Consider the following 27644-nt stretch of genomic DNA (forward strand, 5'->3'; position numbering starts at 1 on the left):
GTTGACTTTGTCATGTAGCCCAAAGCGGTTTCTATTATTCTCTACCACATTTATCAACATGACCACTATAAGTATGCTATATATGCACTATATATGCACACATGCAAAATACTGAGCCCGACCATCACTGATTTCAAGGTGTTTCTCATTGTTTTCAGATGCCCTTGACTCTAACATCTGTTCCATCTCTGACTGGTAATGTGCACCTTGTTGTCGTTCTTTAAAAGTAAACTTATCACTCTTCTTTTCAACGTTGTTTTGACCTCAAAACTTTTACTATATTTTAACCTCACCTAAATTTGATTTCCTCACAACAGTCTGTGCATTTCTTCTGCTATTTCCTTTCATACAAAATTCAAATATGTAAGTACAAATATCTTCAGTCTCAGACTCAGAAATGCAGTCAGTTAGTCTGGGTGAACCACCTGTCATAACGTTTAAAACATACATGTATCATTATGATGAGTAATCAGGTGTTTATTGTCATGAAAGGACAGCGAGGACACGTGAGTGGACTGTATGTGGACAGGTGGATAAAGAAGGAGGGACAGACGCAAAGACAACTTGTTATCTGCCGTCAGGTTCCATTCAGTATCTTCGGACTTTCATTTCTTCTCTTTCAGTTTTCTCATACATAATTTCCTGAACGCTATGCAGACATGTATATTCCATACCAGTTGGTGGCGGCAATGCACGAATGCCTCTCGTCAGAAGAAGAGGAGGACTGTATCAGGGCTGTATGTGACAGCTATAAACATTAGCTAGCGAGCTACTTTCAAAAAATCAGGTTTAATTTGGAACGTAACGTGAGAAGAAGAGGCCTCCATAACGGCGGTGCATTTCACTTTAAGGTGAGGCTTTCGGTCTTCTGTAGTTTTCTTTAAGCGACGTAAACTGAAAGTCTTAACCACGGCTAGCAAACACAAGCTAGCATGTCAGTATGTTGCTCTGAGTTGCCTGAGAGAGGAAATATTTTTTTCAAGGATGGCGAAGGCGTGACCCGCCTTACTCTGCCTCCGATTGGCTTACCTGGATATCTTTATCCTAATCCTAACCAATCACTCTTCATGGTTAAACCTAACTAAGGAAGGCAACTAGTCCTAGCCAATCAGAGTCAGGGTGGGGCGGGTCATGACTTCTCCATCCTGGGAAAAAAAATTGACTCGCGATAGCTCTGCGGCGGCAAGTAAGTAGCTAAGTTCCTTCGCTAACGTTTAAATCACGTAATGTTTGTCATCAAGAACGTCAAATTGTTCCATTTCCTGTTTTTGAGCCGAGTTTGTAGTGGCATTACATGTGGTTGGCTGTTTAAACCGCGGTTCCTGCCTGCCTTTTCGACTTACCGACGCATGACGAGGATACAACTAACGTTCATTTCCTTTGCGGAGTCCGGTAATTAACACGAAGACACCCGGTTAGTTGCTATTGTCTATGTGTGGGTACTTTGGACTCCCTTAATTTCACAATGTGGACAACTAGGAGTCTGTTACTGTCTCTATGTGGACACCTGACGGTTTGTTATTGTTTCTATGTGGTTACCTGAGAGTCTGTTACTGTCTCTGTGTGGACACCTGAGAGTCCATAGTGCCTACTGTAGTATGTCCACTGACGAGTTTGACTGTCTTCACTTAGTCTTTTCTGCTTTGAAGTGTGCTTGTAGTCACTTTGACCCAGAGTCAGGTCAGTTATTTATGTTTCACTCGTCAGTTAACTGCTACAGAACCTGAAGCATCAGTGCTGTTGCAATAGAAAGCTGCATTAGAAAAGTGGGTCGTCACTAAACTCTTAATTGCAGCGTGTCTTTAGAGGCACATTACTTTAGTAACACAAACTGAGCTACAATTTATTTCCGCTGTAAAAACCAAGTCATTCTTCTCAAGGCAAGATTATTTTTATACACTGTGTTTATGATGTACGTGTAAATAATTGATTTTATTTGTCCTTCTTTATTGTGGGTTAGTAGGTGATAAGTCAGGTACCTCTGTCAGGTGTCATAAGGGTGCTAACCCGGACAGCACCTTTAATCACTAAAGCATTTGCTTGTTTTTAAAGTTATGAAGCAGCAGTTACCATTTCAGATGCCTTCGTAGGTGACACCATGCTCCTGGAGCCTGCGGCAGCTGAAGATCGACGTGATTGACTGAGAAGCTGCTGTCATGGGAACAACGATGAGCGAGCCGTGTATCTACGACAAGCTGTCCGAGAGCATCGACATCCTCCGGCAGTCGGGCTACCGCTACGGCATGTCAGAGAGGGAGATCGAGAGGTTCATCAAGCAGGTGCTGGAGACCAATGAGCCGAGGAGAGAGCCTCCCCAGTTCCCCATCCTGAGGGCCACCATAAAGGTCAGGCCTGCCAGCACGAACATTACACGGCTAAAATGATGGAAAATAATGATGAATCACTGAAGGCTTTTATCATGTAAAAGTACTCAACATGCAGGTTATTACCTCTGAGATATGAGGCTTTGATTGCTTTTGATTACATTTATTAATGTTGTATTAGTACTGTAGTCAGTAAAGGGCATTTTCCACTGCAGGGCCTATGTGAGGCTATGGTCCGAAGTTCATTCATGTGTTTACACTGTGGAAATTCTGTGTATTACTATGAGTCTACTGCAGTTCAGCACAGCGTGCAACGGTACAGGAAACACTATCGTTTTGTAGATTTGTCTAGCTCTGACTGCTGAAGCCTCACATTAGGCCCAAAATCATGTTAGGATGCGATCATGTTTTCACCAATATGGACACAAGAGACAATTACAGCAACCAAAGAAAATGAAAAGGATTCAACTGATAGAGAAATTTAGTTTCTAGAAAATTCAGATTCAGCGTATACAGAGAGTAAAGGTGTATTCATGCTTTGTGTGAGGAAGGACACAGCTCTCAGCGTCTGTAATGTCCCTGTTGTCTCTGCAGTTTTTGGTGGCAGTGGGCTTCCTGCTGGTGGCCGTGCTGGCCTTCACATACCCTCAGAGCACCCCCCAGCTGGGGCTGGTCAACCTGGGCTGTTACAACTGGTCGTCCCCGCTCAGCCACGTCCGCCTGCTGTCCCTGCCCATCGCCAAGAAGTACAACCTGCAAGGTCTGACGCCTGATCACCGTGTTTGAAACTCAGATTTTCACCAATAAGAAAGCACTTAATACACATTGGCTGCATCACAGAGTGACACATCACCCACGTATTGGAGTGAGTCTGTACTCGTACACGTAATTACTCGTGGTTAGTAATTATTACGTAAGCTCAGACTGACCTCAGTCCAGCATGAAAAGCGTCTCCGCCTCAGTAATTTCAGTGAGATCAGTGCGGCGACACAGCAGGATGTCAACACAGGAACATCTTGCAAAATAGTTTAATCTGGTTCAACTTGCGCTGCGTTGCAGTGTCAACCGGCAAGGGGCTGCTTTGGCCAATCAAATCACACAAGCACATATTCCTGCTGGCTTCCTTTGTATTGTGGATGCCATGTTTCTGCTGTTGACCCTCTGGTAAGACAACAAAAGAGAAAATGACCGTGATAACTCTTCAAACTTTTTACATCCCGTCTCATAGTTTTATCAACATGAATCTGTGACTCGTGGATTGTGTTTTTTTCACTATCTTAAACATCATGTCCTCACCAGCACAGACCTGCTGTACTGACAGAGTTCAGCTGTGACAACAGCCTGAGCAAGAAATCAGCCTGAAGCCATGTTTCACAGTTTTCTTGCTAAGACATGCTTAATGAAACTGGGATATGTGTGTGTGTGTGTGTGTGTGTGTGTGTGTGTGTGTGTGTGTGTGTGCGCGCGCGCTCTGCAGGTTTCCATGAATGGTGGAGTGCCGGCTCTCTCAGGCAGAATCTGGTCAACTGCTCGGGCTGTGCAGAGATCTCCTCGGTGCTGGAGGTCCCAGAGAGCCTCAGAGGGACTGTGACTCTGCGACGGGGCCCCCAGCTCGTCCTGCTGAAGGTCAGAGGTCAACACAGACAGCTTTGGCTATTTTGATGGGCCTCCCTGTGTGACACCCATGAGTGCAAACTTTGTAAATGACAGCTGTAAAGAAAAACCTGTTTCACTTCATTTCTTTACAAAATAAACTGGACTTGAAAGTAGCTGAAGACAGTTGGTGTCTCACAGTTCAGATGTGTTTGCCTGGTCTCTGCAGGGTGGGGAGTCCCTCAGTGTCCAGCGGCAGCAGCTTGAGGAGCTCTACTTGGCCCATTCAGGCTCCATGTCCATTCTGCTGGAGGAGGACGACGGTCTGCAGAACCACAACCTCGGCCTCCCGCAGGGACCCGCCAACTTCACTCTGCTCTGGTACACACTTCTGTTCAAAGTCATCCTGATCAGGTCGGGGAGGGAGTTTGTCTGTGTCCATTTTAACAAAGTAGAACAGAAAGCTATATTAATGTGGACCGGACACATCTGGCTGATAACCAATATCTGAGCTCTGCTAACACCTCAGTGCATGCACCGAGCGCACACAGCAGCATTTGATGACTGAGGATTGGTGCTGTGTGTTGTAGGAGGTTCAGCTCTGGGACCAGGGAGAAGGTCCTGAGGTGGCTCTTCCCGAAGGCTGAGCTCTGCCCCCTGCTGGACAGCGCTGGGACCATTGTGCAGCGCTGCCTGGTCACCCACAGCACAAACTCCCAGAGCAAGGTGAGCTCACGTCCAGACGTCCCCACGCTGACACAGTGGAGGACGAAACAGGAAAACGCTGTTAGTGTTTTGACAGAAGTCAGGGACAAAAAGCAGCAATATGCCGTATCTGTGTGAAAGTGCCTTTGAAAGCGGGGATTAATTGACCGCTGGATCATTAGTGTGTTTGGTATTAGGTGTCTTGACCTCGGTGGTGTTCTGTATCCCTCCATCATTCAGCACAAATGAATCCTCTGTCGTGTTTCAGGGTGTCGGGGTGTTTGGCTGGCTCGTGGTGGGCGAGGGCCTTCCTACAGTTCGAGTTCTGCCCGTCCAACGCTGTCAGAAACACTGCAGCTCCTTCAACCTGTGGCTGACGCCTGGAGACATGGGTAACACCTGCCGCTCCTGTTTTTACCCACGAACAATTCATGTGACTTCAGACAGTTCAAGATAGAACACAGATCTTCAGGGCTCCATATAAAACATATGAATTACTTTCTGATTCATTGTGCACAAAAATAGTCTTTTGTGTACAAAAGTTATTATATATGAAACTATTTGTGAATTAGCGTATAAAATCCAATGAAGTTGTCCAATCTGAACTCTTCGTTGGTGTTTGTTCCCTGTGACCTTTGACCTGTGCAGTGTACGCTGACCCTCGGTACTGGCAGATGGAGCTGTTCCCCGGCCGAGGCCAGAACATCATCTGTGACGGCTCGGCCTTTTAACCTTCAGGTGGAGCGAAGCGGAGGAGGACAGAGTCCAGGACTGGGCTGCGGTGTGGTAGATCGGCCGTGAATGTTTGACTTCCTGCTGAGGCGTTTTCGGAGCTCGTCGCCTTTCTGCGGCCCCGCCCACTGATGCCTTACAACCCTCCGATCTTTTTTCTGATGCCCCGCCCATCTGATAGACCTCCCAGTGTCCTCAGAGAACTGGAAACCACTGCACACACGACTTGAAGGGTCGAGGTCAGAGGATTGAGAAGTGACTTTTGACTTTGTCCTGGTGTTCAACAGCACAGCATCATCGGTCTTTAAAGTCTCTGCAGCGCTCAGATGTGATGGACGTGCTGTGCTCGTGCCATAGCTTCAAGCAGATCTCCAGCAATTAAAAATTAACCAATTCATCGGGTGTGTTTCTCTTCCAGAAAGTAGTGAAACATCATCATGTTCCAGACCTCATGGCCCACATGTCCAATTTGTTCATTAATCCAACCTTTCTTCAATGCACTGTAAGCAAACTGCTCCTAGAACCAGCAGCTTCTGATTGGCTGCTGATCAGAGCGGTAAACCCCGTCCCAAACAGAACACAGCAGATTCAGTCCGATCGTCAGGGCGACCGCAGCTCTCGATATTACGATGACATGGTGCATTTTCCTTTAACGCAGGGACGCACCGCTCACTTTTTGCCTCCAGTGAGCCGCCTGATCCTCACTTCTTTCTGCAGTGCATTCTGGGAGCTCGCGAGGAATTTCACGACTCTGGTGTCGGTACTTTGTTCGACGACGTTCACTACCTCCTGAGGTTGCGAGACACACCTGCAGCTTCGCCTCCTGCTCCTTCCTCCGTGTTAAAGGGCCAGTTCACCAAAGTTGCACCAGACAGTTTTCTGAAGTATTTCTGGAACTTCATTACAATGTTTGTGACAAACATTGTGATTATTTTCAGTAAATTAGTTTGTTTAGTCAAGTAGATTTTATTTCTATAGCCCAATATCACAGATCACTCTTTGGTTCACAGGGCTTTATAATACAACCCTCGATTCAGAAACACATCCAGGGCTCATTTTGAGGGAGAAGACACAAACTTCACATGTGCCATCTTACAGTGAGAACTGTGACTTTTTAAATACTGCTCATACTCACCAGCTACTGAGGAGATAACCTCCATAATTTATGTAGTTCTGGTGTTTTTGAAGATCGAAGAAAGCAGTCCACTGGTGGAGAGTTGTGTTTGTTCAGACATCAGCTGAGAATTTCATTTAGCCGTTCGCTAACAGCTGAGTGTGAGCTGCAGGTCGGACAGTAAAGCTCAGATGTTTTGCAGCTCGTTGAGATCAATGTCACAATACCAGAATCTAAACGAGATGAAGTCTCCAAACCTGAACGAATAAAACCAGAAGTATCTGACAGCAGAGATCCCACGAGAGGAGAGAGAGGCAGAGAATATGTGTTTTTGTAATTTGGGTGAACTGGACCTTTAACAGCCTCTTCCTCCTCTAACCTTAACGCACAGCAGCATCGCTCGTTTTCATCCTTCACGCCATTTATCAGGATCAGCTTCAGATATTCTTTTTAATTGTAATTTTACTAATTTAAGAGACAAAGCTGCTTCTCTAATTTCACTGTCCTTATTTATTGTTATGATTGTATGTATATATGTGTTCAAGCCATTAATTTTAATAAAGATGTGTTGTAATATTATTATGCTTTGATCAACCGTGGTGATGAGAGCAGAGTGCGGTCAGGTGAACGCCAGCGGAGGAAATATTTTGTGCGTAATCAGGGTTTCGATGGGTTGTTAAAAGGTCTGAATATGAAGTTAGTTTGCCAAAGTTAATGCCTGATAAGTCTGAGTTTCAGCGTTTAATAGAACAGAGGAATGTTGTAGTTTTATGAGAAAATTAAAGCTCGTCATGTATTTGCTTCCATCTGTGTGGGATTTTTATTTGATTTTTTAGTGGCTGAAAATCAGCTGTTGAGCACAGCAGGTATCAGAGAAAGATAGAAACCTCCGTGTCCACCTGTACATTATGTTAAATCATGTTTTCTTGGAGGTCAGAGGTAACATGACGCTGTTTATCAGGAAAATCCTGAAGTACCTCATGAACGTTCGGTGTCTCTGCTGACAAACCCGAAGCACACGAATGCAGCCAAACACGTCAGACCTGCCGTAAACTCGACCTTCGTGGTTAAAACGTTCAGTTTTAGTAGAAACTGAGACGTGTTGATTCAGCTGTTTGATCATTTTGGAGGCTGCAGTTTGTTCATGTTGAATAAGACGTATATTTTTCCTCAATGACAAGTGTTCAGTCGTAAACCGAATCACTCAGTGACACAACTTGACCTCAGTGTTTCTGACATTGTGGCCACTGCTCAAGATAAAGGTAGAGAAACATCACAGGAGGCCGAACGCTTTGGTAACATATTCTCATTATTCTGCATTCATGTCACATACAGATCAGAACCTGTGTTAAATGAAGTTTCTTTGAGAATCATCAGCAGAGAGCAGCTGATGACAAACCTGAAGAACCTTGACCCTTCATGGCTGTGAGTAAACATCAGCCTTTTACTGAACCCTAAGTATGACATAATTAACAGTTTTTAATCAAAGCTGAGGTTTCAGGGGCAGAACAAGCTGAACCCTCAATCCTCTGACAATGATGTTAGTTTAAAAGTTACACATCCAGCATCATCTTCATCACCGCGGTCGTGTCTGTGGCCAGCTGATGAATGAATGTCCAGTATTCACTCTCCCTTAAGCTCTAGTTTGGTCTCCACCAACTCCTGATAAAACATCTGGAGCTGCTAAATGTTGCATTTCTTCACCTGGTTGTCTCCAACTAACCAAAATTTGGAGCTAAAAGAGGCTGAAAAGCTCAATTGCAGTCAGTTGATCTACTGGTTATTTCAAAAATGCAGATTAGTGCAGCTTTAACTCAAAATGAATCACATAAATGTTAAATAAGCAGGCAGAGTAAGAGCACAGTGACGACAAACAAGACGTTTAGTGCAGATAAAATCAGAGACAGTTCCCTTCATTCGTAAATCAAACGTCAGCACTGTGCCACCTAAAACTACACACAGTTCAACCCAAACAGCAACAGTTTTGATTGGCCAGCTGCTGTGTGTCTGACCAATCAGGACTCTGCTGCCTCTCTTCAACAGATGTTGAATTTTGAGCTGCAGGTGCTGTCAGTCATGTGCCAGCACAGGCAGCGAGGATGGTGACGGCTGACGTAAAGGTGGACGTAAACAATTAATGCGTTAATTTAAAGTGTCATTAAAAGCTGTGGTCAGTTGTTTTAAAGTTGTTATTCACTCATTAATCTGAGTGAATAATCATTCAACCTGAATACATTACAATGTCTTTATATTGATTGATTAAAAATGAACTCTAAAAATATTATAGTAGTGGCACAATGTGATATTTATCAATCTGCTGTTTCTGATTCCCCAGCGGGGGGCGCTATTCAGCTACTGTCAGACCAGTTCTCCATCTGCTGACCAGCGCCACCTGCAGGAGAGCAAAGTTCATAGTAAACTGTGCAAGGTTTAGAAATATGCACCTGGCCTTCACAGTAAAAATCAGAAATTATCCTGTAATGTTCAGCAGTATTTCCTAAAAACAAGAAACAAACAAAAAGTAATGCAGCTCAATCAAAGCACAGACTGATAACTGGAGTCTGAGAAGTGAAGAAAATATGCAACAATCCTGTTCATTGACTGTAAACTCAGCCCTTCAGCAAAAATTCTTTGCCTCACAGTTTAATAATATATCTATCTATATATTTATCTAAAGTTTGTTTAATTTGCACCGTATGACCCTGAGTGGGCTTCACAGATGTATAAGATAAGACCTTATTAATCCCCCACAGGGGAAATGTGGGTGTTAGAGGCAGCAGCAGTGCAGGAAGAGCAGATATAATCTAGAGCTGGACGTAAGACACAGGGAAGCGTTTTAAAATTTAAAATCCAGTATAAATGATATAAAGTGCAGCCCTGAAGTCATTGATGCAGTTTGAGGGGAAAGTGCAAAGCGTTAGATTTGGGTTTAAAGGGTCAGTTCACCCAAATTACAAAAAAATAAAATACACCACCTCCCTCTTTCACCTCCTACTATCTGTCCAGTCAGATAGTTTTGGTTTTATTTGTATAAGTTTTGATATTTCTGTCTACGTTCAGTACAATGGAGGGAAGAGAGAATATGTTTGGGTGTACTGGCCCTTTAAGAACGTACTGACCCTTTAAGAAAGCCCTCCTAAAAAGCCTTTAACCATGATTAGAAAACTCGGTGTAAAACAGTCCTTGTAGATGTTTTGCTGCCGGTCACGTTCCTCCTGCCAGCAGCGGAGACGACTCAGAGGCTTCCCGTTTGTGGTGATGTGACGTTGCAGTGCCACCTTGTGGCCAGTCGAACAGGTGCCTGCTCTGCAAAACTGCTTCTGCTCGCAAGTTAATTTTCTTCAGAAAAAAGAGCATAACATGTAAAAGTTAGTTAGTAGTCAGTTTTGTTATAAACATACAATTAGATTTTCAATCCAATGTTTGTGTCGGAAAACAGACTAAACCCTCAACAGCAGCTGTGGAGGTGAAAAGAGAGTAAGTACCTGAAAATCTCTGATGTAGGTGAGGAAGAAGCTGATGAAGGACAAGGCCAGAGACCACTCAGACAGGGTGCTGATAATATGAGCTGTGTAGCCCTAAAAAAGACAAAAGCTCTGTTACCAACCGAAAGGTGTTGTTATTTTAATGGGACAAGCTCCAGCATACACACACACACACACACACACACACACACACACACACACACACACACACACACACACACACACACAGGACTACTGACCGTCTCTCCAGGAATCCAGTGCAGTTTGTGTGGTACGTCCACTCCCTTCAGGCTGCTGTACATGATGACCGATGATACGAACACTGACAGGAGAAGACGCCGTTAAGGATCACAGCTCGCTGCTCTGCAACATGACATCAATCTGTCCTGAAAGACGCTTCACGCAACCTGAACCTTTAAGAACGTGTGAGGCTTTGGTGCTGGGTTCTGCTTTGCACTTCCATTGTGTTTTACAAAGTGGAACACTTAAAATATTTCAATATTATTAAAAAAGGTGTTCGAGAACAGAATTTTCTCACTGATTCTTGTATAAATCAACTCTTGTTCCATCACAGCTGGACTGTTTCCAGTTGGACTGTTTCCAGCTGTCACCTCGTTAAAGGATACTGCTGATGATGCTGCACAGGGTCCAGACTCCGATGCCGAGGCGGGCCAGGTAGATGGACTTGCTGTGGACGTGAGGCTGCATGTAGAGTGACAGCAGTGTCTGGACCAGGATGTATAGAGCCCCGACGCCAAAGGTCATCACCGCCCCCACCAGGTGCATGGAGAACAGTGTGGTCTTCTGCTCTGACACACACACACAGATTCACTGCTGACATGTTCAACGCTTCACACACTGCACAGGTTTGAGTGGATCCAGGACCAGCTGCACACACCTGGAAGTTGGCGACCACACACATCCCAAAGGAGCTGATGAAGCCGAGTAGCAGCCCGAAACGGTTCAGTCTGTGGAGTCTGAGCTCGCCCTCATCTGTCAGAGCCTCCACCTGTTTGTAACGCACGTACACCGTGGCCAAGCCTACAACCACACACAGCATTCAATCAGTCAAAATAATCAAAGTATCTGTGTATATCTGTGTGTGTGTGTGTGTTAGTTACCTAAAAAGGCTGACACATCCAGCATGATGCCAAACAGACACCTCTCTGGGGCCACCGTTCCTGTGTCGCTGCAACACACATCAAAGTTCATTGAAGAGAAATTCGGTTTATTTTGTGAAACAGGAAAAAAGGTTTTGGTGTGAAAAAGGTTCATTCATTCAGTGCTGAACGACATGTACCGCGTACTGGCATCAGTGCCCAATTAAACTCGAATGACACCCTAAAAATGAGAAACTGCTTTTGCTCTGTCTGAAATCAATCAGATGTGTCAATGCAAAATTACAAATTTGCTCAATTTAAGGTGTGAAGATCAAATCAACTGGAACCACCAAGTGTGACAGAACTCAGGAAATACTCTGTGTGTGTGTGTGTGTGTGTGTGTGTGTGTGTGTGTGTGTGTGTGTCCACATGCAGACCTGATGTAGGGCACCAGAGGATCCACATGTTTCAGCACCACTGCTGTGATGTAAGCAAAGACGAAAGATGCCGCCGTCCAGATGACCAGTGCTGTGGGCAGGAAGCACAGACCCTGCTGAAACCACCACATGGTGACACGCAGTGTGTCAGTGTGATGCTGGTTCACTCCGTCCTGCACACAACACACAAAGAGTGATATATATATATATATACACACACACACACACACACACACACACACTGACATACAGTCAACAGTGGACATCACCTGTGTTGTCTCATTGTCTTCTTGAGAATGAGCCATAAATATAATAAAATGACAAAATATTCATTTGCACTAATTGTAATTCATGATTGTTGATAGTAAAATGTTTATTTTCTGTTTGTCTAACTGGTAAAAACAGTTCATACAGTAACAATAAAAGATTAATTCTGCAGATGAGATTCTAAATATTACCACTTTAGTACTGAAACATTTAATTACTACTAATAAATACTAAATTAATTACTACTAAATCAACAATGTTGACTTGCTCACAGTGAATATACAGAAAAACTCTGGTTATTCTGACATATTAAGTGAAGTTGATATGAGTCTAGAATTTAGTGGGATGGTCATTTTTGCATTTCATTTCCACTTAAAGAAATATTAAATATTAAAATGAATGCTGGGCTCTGTACCAAACAGTCATGTTCTCAAACATCTGGAGAAAATGATGCGCAGGCTTCACTTAAAATGTATGTTCTGACATATTTTACCTTCATCTGAAAACCTGCACATCTTGTATTTATATTTGACGATGATGTTTGGATTAATTGAGCTTCATAAGAAGCTCTTCAAGGTGTTAAAAAACGTTGTGGTGCCGAATAAAGAGCAGGTTGGGAAACTCCCCGTGTTTTCTAACAAAGGCTCTTTATGAAGAAGTGAAACAGAAAGTCAGACCGAAGAGTGTAAAATTAACTATTTCGGTGTTACACACCAAACCCCATCCAGAAATCCGTCCATTTACGCTTTTGCCAAAACAAAACAAACAAACAAACAAAAATCAATCTTAACATGACACATCCCGCAAACTGACGTTACTGGAGTAAACATCTGACTCGAAACCAAAGCCGCTAAGATTATAGCGAGCAGTTAGCTAGCTAACGTTAGCCGACCAATGTTAACGTTATATTTGAGCGTTCTCAGTTTGGTGAGTCGGAGCGCGCAACTGCTCGACTGAGAAAATAACGTTACCGTCACGTGAACCAGTGTCACCGTGACAAAGTCGGTTTTTAATTAGTGAAACGAAACGTTAATGACACTCACGTTATTCGAGACCTCCAGCGACCATAATCCTCCTCGAGCAACAAAACTTCTCGAATCACTTATTTCCAAACCGGACTGTTGTTCAGACGTCTGTGAAATGTCAGTAGTCCTCAGGACGACGTGCAACACTTCATTCAGAAAAATAAAGTTTTAACTCGTCACGGCTGTGCTACAGCCCAGTCGAGTCAAGGGTGAAGCGCGCATGCGCAGGTCAACCACGAGACAAACTCGTGAATTTCTGCCCCGAGTTTTGCTTCGCAGGAGAACCAGGAAAAGGAGCGCGAGGTGTGGCCTCAGTGGGAAATACAGGTAAGAGGAGGCTGACATGTTGATAAAAATGACTGACCTGACCGTTTCAGGATATTTAAAAAACACAGTTTCTCTTAATTCTCGGTAAATATACAATCTGTACAGCATTCATAATCATCAGTATTTTGTAAGTGTGTCATCAGGAATACCTAAAAGTTCAAGCTTGCACATAACACAGTGTTCATCGATTAGTCCTCCAGTGGCAGCAATGCATTAATCATCTTCAAAAATATTTTTCAGAGGTGCTGTATTACATACTGTATGCTTGAAGAGGTTAATTCTACTCTGTATAATAAAATGAAGCCACACCCAGCAGCCTGTTAGCTTAGCTTAGCACAAAGAGTGTCAACGGCTAGCCTGGCTCTGTCCAAACCACCTCTTAAAATCATCGTTTGTATAATCTGACCAAAAACCGAAGCGTAAATGTGACTATTTTAAAATAAAAACCAAAAATCAAAAATACTAATTTACTGTTTTACCAGAGGCTCGATGTGGGATTTTGTCTCGCCTCCCAGCAGTTTCCAGGCAACCAACAGACACCAGGAAGTTACCAGCTGTGGCCAAGAAGTAGTTCAGTACAAAATCCATTGTAAAACTAATAATGTACACTTTTAATCGTAGTTTTTTTTTATTATTTGTAATAAACAAACGTTGATGTTCATTAGACGGCCTGGTTAGTCTGATTTGATACCGTTTGATAGAGCCTAGCTAGCTGTTTGTGCTAAGATACGCTAACCATCTGAAGTTTTAGCGAACAGGCATAAGACTGTAAATTATAACCTAAATGAATCAGTATTTCCAAAACTGTTGGACATTTCCTTTAAGAAACATACCATCCTTTGGACTTGAGGACCTCCATGCTGGACATTGTTTTCAGTGGCATCATCAGAACGAGGACATGAAGCCATCAGTTTGACCGTTTCCGGTAAAACACAGAAGAAGAAACTCGCTTCCACATGAGGGTATGAAATTTATTTGCATCGGCAGGTGAAGGAGAGATTGTCAGGCGATCTTGTTGACTGTTTTCGTCTAGGAGCACATTGTTTTGTTCACTGGTGAGTTACCTGAGCTCAGCAGTCTGGACAACAGAAGACAAACGTTTACACACACTTTCCAGAGTGGACGCACACACACCGACAACACGCTCATCGTGAAAGCTTCTCTGTACAAAACAATAGAAAACAAATGTGTTTAAGGCAAACTTTTACTAGTAACAATGAGAGAGTTGACCTGACATCAGTAACTAGATGCACATGAGCTGTGGATGCTGAGTTCTTATGAGGAGTTATTCAGTCGTGGGTTATACAAAGAGTCTCCACATATGGTACAAACTGTACAGCGGTATAGTACACATGCAGTTCAGGGCATCAGTTCTTTTCCCAGTTCTCCTGAAACACCAAATGTGAGCTGACATGACTGAACAGCAGTGGTTCTCAAATTGGGGGCATAGAGCAGCAAGGGGGGCCGTGGACGACCGGGGGGAGTGAGTGAATATGAGCCTTGGATCCTTTCTTATTGAACTGCTTCCCCCGTCATGTGTGATTAAAATAGTGGGGTGAGAGGACCTGAACTTCTTCCAGCTTTTGAGGGGACGTGTGCCAGAAAGAGTTTGAGAACTACTGCTGTTCAGATGTCCACTGTAGAAAATAAAGGATTAAAAGAAATCTTAATGTGACATTCTAAGAACGACTATTTGTGGTCAACATTATTGTGATCTGTCAGATTTAAACGCTGAGCTTCCTTCCTTCAAAGGTCACTTCACACAGATCAATTTATTAAAATGACATCTTAACTCATAATTTTACTCCAAATGTATTTTTTCCCCCATTGGCAGCGTGCCTTTACAATCATGACTGTCACATATCAGAACGTTGAAAACAATCCTTCCCTCTATAACTAGTCTTATAGTCTTATAACTCTGCTCTTAAATATTGCTATATATTTTTAAATACTTTATTGCTGAAACATTAAATGTATTTTCCCCATTAGCAGCGAGCCTTTTCACATCTTTATGTTACATTCTCAAACTCCTGAAACCTTCATCTTGTCATCACTTAATTCTCATTAGTTTCTCATAAAATCCAACTTTATATATGTTGACTTTTTTTTACTCACAACTTCATTTTAATGATACACATCTTTATTCTATAAATCTCATAATACTCTAAATATTTCTCTAATATTCTATCTAAAGATAACACAAGGCATTTGAGGACACGTGTTTGTATTTGTGTGAAGTGACCCTTTAACACTTTGTCTCGTTGAATCAGACCAGCAGTCTAATAACTGCAGTTTACGATCAAACCACCTTGAACCTGAACTGGTCCAGTTAAGACAGCGATGCTGATCTGAAGCTGTTGTACGTTACTGACTCTCGTCACGGTCAACACTTTGCATTCGCGGCCTTCGTACACACTGGAAACAAACTGTATTGAAGTATCTGCAGATGGAGCCGATCAACAGAAATAAAACAGGCACAATGTTAAAAAGCAAGAAACTAATCTGTTGTTGAGCACAAACATGTTCTCCACATTCGCACAGGCCGTCGCTCCAGGTTCTCCTCAGAGGCAGCGACGTTAAACACCCACTGAGTGTCAGGAGCTGTGACAGTGTGAGGTGATGTCGGTGGATGTGGAGGCGGAGTGAGCAGCAGCCACTTCAAATAAACAGGTTTTTATTAACTGTCAGGAACAAAAAGTTTGATCTGATTCTCGTCAGTCACCACCTTAAAAACTGTGATGTCATCGTGTGACCTCATCCCCTACACACTCAGTCCAGGAGGTGCTCTGCTTCAGCGGGTGAGTTTTGGGGGAAACACAATGTGAACGCGGTTCTGAAAATGCAGATTCAGTTAAGTGGTGGAATCCACCGGCAACACAGAGAGGAAGGAGTGCAGCGTTCACTTAAATAACCGTAATGGTGGCTGGCAGCCGTTCTTTTTAAATAAGTTTGTTATTGCCAACAAATCCAAAGAAAAGACTGATCCACTGACAAGTATCGTCTCTGCATCCAAACTCTAACCATTCAGAAGGTACTGAGAGATGAACTAACTCATCGTTGGGTTTGGTGCTTTCATGGGATTTGCTGATGATAAGAAATACACATCATAATAATATCAAGTGGAGACCAGACGTAACAGAAAGCGGAGTGACGGCTGGAGGAGTGATCTGTAACTCTGACCTGAGCACTAATTCAAAGCAGCCGCAACCAGAAATGTTGTATCCAAGTTCATTCTTGACCTAAAAGGACTACTTACGAGCTTCCGTACCTTTCATCCGCATAGCTCTCAATGCTAGTAAGTACACCTCTGAGTTTAGATACTTCATGTGTGTGAAAGAATCTGACCTTGCTGTGGTGACGATTCCTTACATATTTACAATAAGAAGATTAAAGTGTAGAGGAAGCCGAACTCCTTGAAGCATTAACAAAACTATAAACTTTAGAATAATATATCAGCAACTAACGTTACACGTGACAATAAATACACAGAAATTCCCAGCCCAGACTCGAATAACACCAAAAAAAAGTCCCACGTGTGGTTTTAACTAAGTGGTTTCAGTCGACAAACTAAATGAAAAACACTGGCAGTGAATATTTTGCAGAAGAACGTTGTGATATGTTAAAAAAAAAAAAAAAGCTTAAGTTGACATTACGTTTCCCCCAAAACCGCATTTTGCCGATGTAAAACAGTGGCACAGCCTCGTGTAATGTGCAGGAGATAAAGTCTAAAAATCATACATATGAAGAGGAGGTTTCTAAATGAGTCAAAGCAGGATTTTTAACTTAAAAGAGAAGCACGGACACTGTAACAGTTTGGTATTTACAATAGCAAAAAGGTAAAGTTATGCAAATATTACAAAAATTATAGTCATGAAAAGCAAAGAGTTTGATTTCCTATACATTTTCTCTGCACAAGAACAGTTAAAACACACTTCAGTTTAAGTTTCTCTCCTCGAACATACTGAGTAGCACCTGGACTCTCCTGAAATATTTGCTCTGTGTGACCATGAGTTTGCCAGAAGGAGAATTCTTATTACTGGGGCAGAAGATGAGACCAGTACAAATTGTGTACTGGTGAAAAAGAAACAATGACAGTAATACTCCAGTATCTTAATATATATTATTTGTCCTCACATTCAGTTGGCAGAAGCACATACTTTACACCACGTCATCCCCTGCATCTCTACGCGGAAAACAGAGGGAAGAAAAGATGAGTGCGACGAACAGGAAGGGACAGAGTCAGTCATGGCCGGCGTGTCCTCAGTGAGGAGCTGAACTGAGCACTGAACAAGGCTTGATTTTGAAAACAAAAATGTGAAGATGGCAGGCAATCTGGTTGCAAACACTGACACAGTAACGCACCAAGTCAAAAAAGGAAATGATCTGCAGGAGAGAAAGAAACACCGTCAGTGACTGATGACTGACAGGAAAAAACATCATTATTATTATTATTATTATTATTAACTCATGAAATTTTAATTTTTTCACGTTCGTCATTCCAAACATTCTCCTAGCGTCACGTGTACTCACCAGTGCAATCCACAGCACCAGGTACTCGTCAATAAAACTATTGAAATACTGATCCAGGAACAGTAGTCCTGGTCCCAGGAAGGCTAAATCGTGGAGATGCATCTCACTTTTTGTCATATGTGCTACCTGTGGACAAAAAACACACGCAGTCAGAGTCAAACACAACACGACTGTTTAAATGTGGAAATGATGAACCTTTGCTGTGAAGTACATTTTGTTTTTATCTTGATGGTTTTCTATTCATCATATTCATCACATTTTATCTCAAAGCCTTCATAGCTAATGTGGTAGAATCAGGAAACTGAAATTAAAGATGCAAATCAGTTGAAAGGCAACAGGTGAGATTACAGAAAAGTCACACTGGAGCTGTTGGAAGGTGATCGTTTCTGCAGTTTATCTCTGTTTGTTTGAATGAAGCTATGCTAACACATCCTGGACTTCCACACTAGACACATTTCAGAATGCTCCTTTATCTTTTTACTGAGTTCAAGTTTCTACATTTTTCAGTCTCTCTCTCTGTGAGCAGCATTACGTTCGAACTCCCTCTTATTAAAAGGTAAGTTTGACTTACAACTAATTTATTGGTGATTTTGGCCGAGACGAAGCCAAACGCCAGGATATAAAGACACGGATGTTTCTCGAAGAGCTGGACAGCAGACTTCTTGTATATCATCATCGCCAAAATTATAACTGAACCAATATGTAAGACTGGAGAGAGGACGCTGGTTCCCTGAGGACAGAGACACAAAAGCACAATGAAGACACAGATGGTTCATGTCAGTAGAAACACACAGTAGAACTGATGTTACTGTAGCACAATCTGCATGTTCTGCTCTGAAACGTCCAGCTGCTCATATTTGTGCCAAAACAAAATTAGAAACAAATGCTTAAAAAAGAACTGAAGCACATTAAGTTTATACAGTTACATGTTGTTGTGTTTGATCTTGGATTGGTCAAATGGACCCAATTACAACAGTCAAAATGACCATAAGATTTAGCAATGAGTGCTGCAGTGTCTAACCGCAGGGTTGGGGTTAGGGTTAGCAGCTCACAATTTCAACTATTTTCAGTATTCGGAAAGAAAAAGTACCAGCAACCAGTAAAATTACATGAGTAAAGTACAGTATCTGTTGGCTCTAGCTAGCTAACATGATTCATGGTATTCTAGTGACAGATGTCGGCTGGTAGTAGTGCTAACGCTAACCGAGACTAAACAAAGTTAGCTTAGGAGCATTTCTGTCCTGATTAATCTGGTAAAGCCACATCCTCCCTCTGATACGTTCTGGGACACAGGCCTAACTTAGCAGACAGGCAGAGTTTGCAGACTTACTGCTATTGTGGATCCGTTTTTGCCCACGCCTCCTGTAAATATAACTCTGAAGTAATTGGTGCAGGAGAAGATGGCTCCTAAAAAAGTGCAGATGGCAGGAACCATTTTCATCTGGATATTTAGGATCGGAATCTGGGAATAAAGACAGAAAAACACCAAAATGAAGAAATGATATTAAAACCCAGATATGACATCAAAGTGTGTGTTGATCACACTCTAATCTTCCTTCTAGTTTCGTAGCTGGTGAGTTACATCCACAATGCAAGCATCGTGAGTAATGTTAGAGAACAGCGTTTCGTTTCTGCTGACAATTATAATAAAACAGTCAAAACAATGTTAGAGCAGCATTTTATGTACTGACATAAACATCTTTACATTATTATGGCATCATCAGTCTCATTAAGAATTAGAACCGATCACAATTACCAGTGACTGCCAAAAAGCAGATCCTCCCACGGCGGCCAGCAAATACATGATTATTATGAAGATTTGCACCTCAGTCACATCAATGCTGAGTGGGAGGAGAAAGCAGAGAGTTCACAGTGAGGATTAGTGACATCTACCAGCACACAGTCATCCTACAGCCTTCTTCCACAACACGCTGCTGGGCACGGAGCTGATGAGACGCCGTCGACTTCTTCTTTTAAACGTTTCTTTCGGAGCTTTAAGGTTCAACAGCAGAGTTGCTGCATTAAAGGTGCAATCAGTAAAACTTCACTGGCTCTTCACAAAAAGGATTCTGTCACTTCTCTGTTCCCTCAACGACTACTGATATGTTTTTGAGTCTTGTTATCGCTGTGAGTTTGCCAGGCAACCAGAGCAGACTGCAGGAGATCACTGCACCTGCTCACCGGTCGCTAAGCGCTGTTGCATTCATAACCTCCATAAAACCACAAGGTGTTTCTGTTTATGTACGGATTAAACAAATGAGATAGGATGTGTTAATTATCTGGCTTCAGATGTGTTTGTAGGTGTCGTTTTGAACCAGGGTAGCTGTTTCCAGTCTTTATGCTATGCTAAGCTAAGGTAGCTTAGCTTAGCAAAGCCTTGAAAGTTTGGAAAATGCTTAATTTTAACCGTTGTTTTCAAAGTTAGCATTCACCAAGAAATCAGTGGAAAAGCCCAAACACAGTCAGTTTATAGTGGCATAAAACAGACAAGAGCTTAGATTTCCACACACTCAGCAGGCGTCTCACTGCGCCTCGTTTTGGTGGTGTTTGGAATTAAATGCAAAGCGGTACCTTTATCATTATATTAGCATTTCTTCTTTAGCGTCTGCTTCTGGCTGAAGTCACATGTGTCTGTCTGATAAGAGCATTTGTCTAATTTAGTAATTTCAAGTTCAGTCAAATCCCAGTTTAGAATTTGTATAAATAAATAAAACAGCTGATGTTACTGAGGAGCCGTATTTTAATGACTGCACCTTTAAGCAGGGCGTGCTGTGAATTTAAGATCTCCGTGTGACTCGGTGGAGGTCAGCGGTCAGTGTGGAAGGAGACGGCAGGCAGCAGTGAGCCATGCAGCAGCAGCCGGGAGGTTTACCGTCGAGTTCCACAGGCAGGGACCCACAGTGGCTGTGAGCATCTGTAATCCTGCTAGACAGATCTGCACCTCTGTTATGTCAAATCTACACACAGAATACATCCACGTTTACTCCAGCTCGACTGCACATCTAACTGCTGTCATCTAATGACACTGTAACGGGTTCATCCCCTTTTAATAAATAAAGCGATGAATGTGTTTTCAGATTTCAGAAATGCACCCGGATGTGTTTCAGGCTACGACCACACTAATACATTTATGTTTTAAAGCGTAACTTTTTCCATGTTTTCGCCTTGTGACCAAACTCCTCTGGCAGGTTAGAACCCCTCCAACTTGGAAACCCTGCTGACCCCGTTTAGTTTAAAATCTCAGATTGAAATGGAGACTTGACGCAGTCGCTCAGGTTTTATCGCACGTTATCAGTCACAACGTGTCCTTCCTGATTCATCATGCTCCTATCACGTGATCCTTTTCCTGAAGAAGTTAAGCCCAGCTACCAGCGGTTAATTCAACATGAATAACAAATTCCAGCAGTTGCTGACCTTGTTGTCTATGCTAGCAGCTGTAATTAATTTCTGCACTTCATCATGCTACTGCTGCCCTGCACGCTCAACACTGAGCACTGGCATGTACGCTCAGTGTGCAGTGGTCCTGTGATAAGTGTTTTCAGGCGGAGATTATTTCTGATACGGTGCTAAAACGCTTGTCTGGATAGAGATAGTTTTTGTTTTACACTGATAAAGTATTAGTGTGGACGCAGCCTCAGACTTGATGCTGCAGGTCTGTGTGTGGAGGTGAGAAAGAGCCACTTGTTCATATTTTCAGCTCTCCACAGTCTTCTGCTTCGCCAGGTGTCAGTGAATTTGGAAATATACATGTTTGAATGTCGACTGTTAAGTGAATGAATGAATGAATGAATGCAGGATGAATTTTGGGTTTAAAAGAATCAGACTGGGTATAAATTAGATTCTTCATCTTAATAATATATGTACAACCAAAGAAGAAGAAATCCAAGAAAACACTACAAACAAAACGCTGGGAGGCGCAGAGCTCTGAACGTTTGGCAGCTGTGATGTCGCTGAACCACAAAACTCAGGTATCGTATTGGTGGCAGTATTGAAAAGTCACACTCAGACTTGCGAAGCACTGATTTCTAACCCCTGAGATGAGCCTTCTTCACAGACTAATGGCTGGATTTGACGCTTTTAAAAAAAACCTTCAAACAACAAATACAAAAAAAACCAAAACAAAACAAAACAAAAAACAGAAAAGCTTTTGTCGACTCACATGCCGAAGCGCAGCGTTCCTGACACGTATGTTTGCCAGTGGGCACAGTAGAACATAAACATCCCGGCGAAGCAGCAGAAGAACATCCAGTCCGGGTTGGTACCCATCTGCACGGCTATACTGGTTCCCAACACCACAAACACTGCAGAGACAAACGTACAAACATAGGCAGAGTTAAAAGGGCTTCAGATTCACCGGGATGCAGCCAAACGACGTCAAACTGGACAAAACTGACCGGTGGAGAGGGAGTCACAGCCGTGGTCGAACAGCTCGCCCAGTGGAGAGCTGCTATTGGTGCGTCTGGCCTGCTTCCCGTCAATGGCGTCCAATGACTGGTAGACAAACAGACCCACAGCACATAGCAGGTACGCCCAGAGAGGAGCCTGAAACAACACACATTCAAGCAGGGGTCACTCACTCTACCTCAAAGCCCGCAAATACAAAGCTGAAACAATGAGCTCCAGGTTCTCCAGAAACTGAGACACCCCCAAGTTTTCTACTCTTTATGACCAGACAGTCTGCAGCTTCTCTCATCACTTCAAGCAAATTTCTTCTTTAATTTAATTAGTGAATGCAAAGTATTCTTTTTAACATGAATTCTTGCATTTTAATACAGTTTAACAAGAAGACCACCCAGGTTAACATCCCAGAACGATGACTAACCTGTTCAGTGGCAGTTGGGCAGTAGTAGACAAGCACGAGGGTGGTGAAGACGTTGGTGGCCAGGCCGATGATGGTGATGAGGTTGGGGGCAATCCAGGACGGGACTCGTCCTACCAACCATTCCCAGTAACGCTGCATCAGAGGCTCCAGCAGGGAGCGTCCAGCACTGCTATACCTGCAGGGACCAAAACAGCCAGATGAGGACTGGATGACTTTACCCTGGTGATTGACCTGCCTGCCAGGACGGAGCAAACAGTGATGGCAATAACAGAATACTGGAATCACGACAATGGCTGGACTGTCGTTGACTTTCATCAAGGCTGAAAAATTATTTGTTTTTGTACTGAAAATGTGATCTGAAAGAGTGAAATTTTCAAATCACAAGAATACATGTAGTTAAGACTTTGAAGGAATTTTACAAAAGGTGATTTTTTGGGGAAATGGAAGTTCTCACTATACTGACATGTATGATTCCAGTGAATAATTTCATGTGAGAAACATGCTGTCTTCACTGAGAAACTGTTTTTCCAGAGTACAGAGGACTGCTAGAGAGAGAGCTTCATCACATGGTACAACAACAATCACCAGAAGCTCAATATCAGCAGGACCAATCAGCTTGTGGTTGACTACGATGATTCAAATGTGGATGTTGCTGCAAAGAAAACATGGAAGCCTCATTCACATCTTCAACCCGGCAAATCATTGAGTTATGGACAAAAATGTGTCTTATGAGGTCACAGTGACCTTTGACCTCCAATATCTAATCAGTTCATTCTTGAGTCCGTGTGAACATTTGCACCGAATTTTGAAAAAATTCCCTGAATGTATTCCTGAGACGTTCACGAGAATGTAACGCACAGACAACCAACACGATGCCTCAGCAGCGCAGAGGCTTAAAAAGTGAACCTTGGTTCTTGTTTATTTAACAAGCTCACAGCAAGTCAGCGTCTGTACATTTACACTGGGCCAAAAGCTGTTCCCTTATGGAGAATAGCGCTCTGTATAATTTTACTGTTTGAATAAATAAGGAGAAAGCGATGCCTTTTTGCTGTTCAAAAGAGACCAACAGAGCAACAAATGTTTTTCTACAAAAATAAAGTAGATAATCGTGTCACATCAGCTTCAGACGGTCAGCAGTTGTTGAATCTGAATGACAGCTCGAGGACAGAGATGCTACACTCTCCTGTAAACTGCTAATCACATCCTATCATTTTTTTCTGGGTTCCCACTCTTTCGTAGAGTTCATTTTGCAGGACCTTTTCAGTGACGATTTAGCTGGTGTGACAGACCGGGTCCTCAATAAGGCCCCTGAAAACGCAGTGGGATAAACAACTGAATAAAGTTACTGTTTTGTGAACAATGTCAAGTGACGAGGTAGCTGGCAGTTATTTTGTTGGTTGGAATATTGATTTTTACAGTACAGAGTTAGTTTAGTAACATCACTTACGTATTCAGCTTGATGAGCTATTTTTTGATCTGCTGAGTGACCTTAATCCATGTAATATAATTATGGGCTTGCTAACTATCCTGCTAATGCTAGCTACCTCTAACATCAGGTAAAATATGCTTTAGGTAGCTGAAGTTTGAATGTTTGGGACGCCACCAGCACCGCTCTGAATTGTACACTGCGCTTTCACTTTTCCAGTCCAGGGTGGGAGTCACCCTCTTCGTCTCTTTATGAATATGACGAGGGCAAAGAGTTTCACAGGGAGGGACTCACATGCACCGACATGCACACACGACCATCCCAGCTACCAAAACAAAGAATAGAGAAGCTCAAATGACAACATGTGCAGAGCGAGTGTGACAATGCTTCACTATTTACTTTCTTTCTATAACAAATAAGGATGCACCAATTCAGTACGGGTGTCACATATTGATCCAATACAGTGGGGCACATCTTTTCAGTTCAATTCTATGTTTGAGCCTAAGTTCCTGCTGGGTTAGGAGAACAATGTTTAAGTCAAGCCCGATGTTGCCTTGCACAAAAAAGAACAATCTGTCCCCTCCACACACTGAGGCATTATGGCCACACAATACAGCTTATTGATGAAACACTGGCATCAGATCAGTACTCGGTACTGGCAGATGTCCAGATTCAATTATTAAATCGATCGAATTCAAATCAAATCAGTACTGAAAAAAGTGGATCAGTGGATACCTGATAACAAATGGAGATTCAAAATCTCATGTAGAACCTTTAAACCTTTGCAGGCAAAACAAGCTGGCGAGCACGTCAGCTTTTCGTCAGAGTTTAGGCCACTTAAGTTGTAAAGTCATCCTACCTGCATGTGCTACCATGTGACATGAGTTACATTCTATAACCAAAGAGCAGCCTATTGAAAATACTCTCGTCCAGAACCATACACATTCATCATTTGAACGTTAATATTATCTTGAACATAACTCAGCCCTTTCAGATAGCAGTGTTTTCTGTTCTGGAGAGCTCTGATTGACAGCCTGGTCTCCAACATTCACAACTGTGAAGCAAACATGAGCCCGAGCAGCTACAGACCAGAGTCATCATCAGTTAGGTTTCAGTGTTGTGAGTCCAACATGAAGTCATTGTCAGACCTGACATACCAGCAGTGATAGTGATAGTTATTTTAACCACAAATGGATAACTGTGCAGCTGTTATCAATGAACACAATGCCACTTTTGAATGACATATTTGAATATTACTGAGTAATGCTATGTATACTACTAATTTAATATCTTAATGATATTACATATGGCATTAATGTCAGTTTCTTTAACTGATTCTGGATGGACTGAAACAGCAAACAGCTGCATTATTTTACTTGATTCTCTTCAAGCTGAAACAACTTTGTGAACACATCTGATACAATCATATCTTGTTTCAAACTGTGTAGACCATATAAACAGTTCATTTGCAGAAAACAATAACTAACTAAACCAAGGTCGCCCTAACAGCAACACTGAAGTGTGTACTCAAAGCTGACAAAGCTTGATGACATAACAAACAGTACTTTCATATAGGAGAGCCACATATGATGCCATCTACTCAACACACACTAGATCCTTCCATATCAGACTGCTTAACCTCTGGACATCTCTGTGTAGTACCATACATATCACTGCTGAATCCCAGAACTAGATAAACTTACTGTACATAACATTAAAATAACTCCACATCCAGTAAAGTTTTACTTCACTTTGCTTCAATCTGCAAAGCAGAAATCATTGTTACCTGTGCTCCTCCAGTCTCTTGAGCTGGTGTCGGGACAGGGGGGGCGAGGGCAGCTCGATGAGCCGGCGCAGCACTCCGGGGGCCAGCCAGCAGGCTGCCTCCATGCCCATGCCCTGCCCAGGGTCCTTGTCCCGAACAAGGCCTCGGCGAGAACGCAAGCCCCCCCCCTGCTGCTGCCCCGTCGTGCTCATGGAGCCCTGCTGCCTGCTGGTCTGGTCCCTGATGGCTCTGCCTCTGCCACTGCCACTGTCCTGCTGAAGGGTCTAAAGATCCACAGTGGGGCTGGATGAGGCTGGACAATACCTGGGAAAAAGAAACCAATATCAGAATAGCGTCCTGAGAAAATATCACAATATATGAATACAGCTTCACAAAACCCATGAAGCATTTTACTCAGGCTATAATTATTTTCATCACTGATCAATCTCACGAGTCTGTCTCTGTTTATTTGTTAGTCATTTGGTCATGAGTCAGTTCAACACCCAAAGACATTAAGTTTCCAATGACATAAAACACAAAAACAGTAAATCCTCACATTGGAGCAGCTCCAAACAGAGAATGGTTGGTCTTTTTGTTTGAAAAATGATTGCCATGATTGATCAGTAATCAAAGCAGATCAAAGATCAGACCCCTCAGGGGCGTCAGTGGACATCAGCCTCCAGTGATCAAAACGGTCAGAAACTGCTCATAACGGTCACACATAACGGTTATTGTTAGTACGCATTGTTGGTACTACCTGATATCTATAACATGTTAGACTCAGATAAGAATATCAAAGATATCAGCAGATAAGCTGCTAACAAGTGTTTCATCAGCTAACTGTTAAAACCATACAAATCACAGACAGTGTCATAGATCCACTTAATGGATCGTATCTGTGTTACGAAACTATTTGTGACTGTCAGCAACACATGAGCTGAACTGACAACAGTCTGCTAGCGCTGCCTAGCATAGCCACTTGCTGTTAGCTAACTTAACATCAGTATTGCTGATGTTGAAGATTAGCATTAGCTGGGCTTGTAACGTTCGCTTATCAAGTAGCTACGGAAGACTTGTGTCAGTTTGATTATGTAAAGTTACTCGCTTGCTGTCGGGTTCTTTTCACTTCTTCGTACTTGCATTGCTCAAAAATATCACTCCCCATTTAGGATATTGATTAAATCAAAGTATACTATTGACACCTCCCGTGAAGACTGCGGTTAGCTCCAGCTAGCTTGACTAGCTAACCCAAAGACAGCTAGCGAGTTGCTGAAGTGACGGATATAACACCGACTGACCTGGCCGATGAAAGGACGAGAGCCGCGGACAGTCCAAGGGGCGGCGAGGGCGCTTTGAGCCGGCAGACAGGACCCCTCTTTGGGCGCTTAGTTTTAAAGTTTCTCTGTATGACTTAGTGTACCGGAGGAACGTTTGCACCTGAAGATGGATCACCACGACCGGTGTCACAGTGGCTGTCACACAGCAAGCTAGTTAACGTTAGCCATCACGGAAATCTCGCGTAGCTGTCTCCTTCCTTCGGTTTTTGTGCCCTGGGTTTAGACTCCAAGGAAGAGGCGGGCCAGCCCTCCTCCTCCTCCCTCTTATCTGATTTTTGCCAACTTAGACTCTTGATGGCATGTTTCTGCTCCCCACATGACAAAGACTGTATTACTTAAATCAGCATTCATTCTCTCAGAAATGAACCTGTTTCCTGTAGGAACACTGTCCACATTTTGATTACAGAGAGGGTCTTTAATAGTTATGGGGTTGAAGTGATGAACAGTGATGATTGAACTGAAACTGAGGTAAACAAACTATGGAAAGGTCAATGTGAGCTGAATGTAAACATACAGAAACGACAGGAAATGAGGAGCTGTGATTGTCAAGACAACAATTCATCCTCTGTTTATTATCACGTCAGCAAGTATTTTCCACATGTGCCAGGAAGCTGAGTGATTGTGAGACAGAGATCGAGGAAGGTAAATGGACTTT

At 42.8% G+C, this 27644-nt stretch overlaps 3 protein-coding genes across 6 annotated transcripts; 1 reads left to right on the forward strand and 2 right to left on the reverse strand.

The window, feature by feature from the left end:
- Nucleotides 1-706: 706 nt before the first annotated feature.
- c2h6orf89 (chromosome 2 C6orf89 homolog) lies at nt 707-7269 on the forward strand. 2 transcript variants are annotated; one of them, XM_076743417.1, is made up of 8 exons: nt 707-851; nt 2091-2345; nt 2919-3084; nt 3802-3950; nt 4147-4298; nt 4508-4643; nt 4891-5014; nt 5271-7269. In XM_076743417.1, exons 2-8 carry the CDS (start codon nt 2157-2159, stop codon nt 5351-5353), a joined length of 999 nt encoding a protein of 332 aa, XP_076599532.1. In that variant the 5' UTR covers nt 707-851; nt 2091-2156; the 3' UTR covers nt 5354-7269. The 2 variants fall into 2 exon arrangements, with proteins under 2 accessions (XP_076599532.1, XP_076599540.1); XM_076743425.1 differs by having other exon boundaries at nt 710-851; nt 2079-2345.
- A 493-nt stretch (nt 7270-7762) lies between these two features.
- dram2b (DNA-damage regulated autophagy modulator 2b) lies at nt 7763-13000 on the reverse strand. Of its 2 annotated transcripts, none has more exons than XM_076743445.1 (8): nt 12801-13000; nt 11491-11663; nt 11075-11142; nt 10852-10994; nt 10580-10757; nt 10193-10275; nt 9954-10046; nt 7763-9807 (listed from the first exon to the last, which is right to left on the reverse strand). In XM_076743445.1, the coding sequence occupies exons 2-8, from the start codon at nt 11619-11621 to the stop codon at nt 9673-9675; spliced, it is 831 nt and encodes a 276-aa protein (XP_076599560.1). In that variant the 5' UTR covers nt 11622-11663; nt 12801-13000; the 3' UTR covers nt 7763-9672. The 2 variants fall into 2 exon arrangements, with proteins under 2 accessions (XP_076599560.1, XP_076599552.1); XM_076743437.1 differs by having other exon boundaries at nt 11491-11656; nt 12797-12894.
- Nucleotides 13001-15733: 2733 nt separating this feature from the next.
- On the reverse strand, nt 15734-27180 carry cept1b (choline/ethanolamine phosphotransferase 1b). Of its 2 annotated transcripts, none has more exons than XM_076743458.1 (10): nt 26951-27180; nt 25674-25976; nt 22462-22636; nt 22034-22181; nt 21799-21940; nt 19396-19480; nt 18970-19101; nt 18211-18369; nt 17640-17765; nt 15734-17492 (listed from the first exon to the last, which is right to left on the reverse strand). In XM_076743458.1, exons 2-10 carry the CDS (start codon nt 25862-25864, stop codon nt 17370-17372), a joined length of 1281 nt encoding a protein of 426 aa, XP_076599573.1. In that variant the 5' UTR covers nt 25865-25976; nt 26951-27180; the 3' UTR covers nt 15734-17369. The 2 variants fall into 2 exon arrangements, with proteins under 2 accessions (XP_076599573.1, XP_076599582.1); XM_076743467.1 differs by lacking the exon at nt 19396-19480 and adding an exon at nt 20512-20596 and having other exon boundaries at nt 15769-17492.
- Nucleotides 27181-27644: the final 464 nt, after the last annotated feature.

This window comes from Chaetodon auriga, chromosome 2, assembly GCF_051107435.1.
Source record: "Chaetodon auriga isolate fChaAug3 chromosome 2, fChaAug3.hap1, whole genome shotgun sequence".
Taxonomy (NCBI): domain Eukaryota; kingdom Metazoa; phylum Chordata; class Actinopteri; order Chaetodontiformes; family Chaetodontidae; genus Chaetodon; species Chaetodon auriga.

What these genes read in the sequence shown, in the direction of transcription:
- dram2b (XM_076743437.1), bottom strand. An exon ending in ACTGGATTCCTGGAGAGACG is followed by an intron (nt 10,047 to 10,192) that starts GTCAGTAGTCCT and finishes TGTCTTTTTTAG; the next exon opens with GGCTACACAGCTCATATTAT. An exon ending in CCTACATCAGAGATTTTCAG is followed by an intron (nt 9,808 to 9,953) that starts GTACTTACTCTC and finishes TTTTTTCTGAAG; the next exon opens with AAAATTAACTTGCGAGCAGA.
- cept1b (XM_076743458.1), bottom strand. Translation starts at nt 25,864, where the DNA reads ATGAGCACGACGGGGCAGCAGCAGGGGGGGGGCTTGCGTTCTCGCCGA. An exon ending in CTGTGACTCCCTCTCCACCG is followed by an intron (nt 21,941 to 22,033) that starts GTCAGTTTTGTC and finishes TTGTCTCTGCAG; the next exon opens with TGTTTGTGGTGTTGGGAACC. An exon ending in TGGTGCTGTGGATTGCACTG is followed by an intron (nt 17,493 to 17,639) that starts GTGAGTACACGT and finishes TCTCTCCTGCAG; the next exon opens with ATCATTTCCTTTTTTGACTT.
- c2h6orf89 (XM_076743417.1), top strand. Translation starts at nt 2,157, where the DNA reads ATGGGAACAACGATGAGCGAGCCGTGTATCTACGACAAGCTGTCCGAG. An exon ending in TCCTGAGGGCCACCATAAAG is followed by an intron (nt 2,346 to 2,918) that starts GTCAGGCCTGCC and finishes TTGTCTCTGCAG; the next exon opens with TTTTTGGTGGCAGTGGGCTT. An exon ending in GCACAAACTCCCAGAGCAAG is followed by an intron (nt 4,644 to 4,890) that starts GTGAGCTCACGT and finishes GTCGTGTTTCAG; the next exon opens with GGTGTCGGGGTGTTTGGCTG.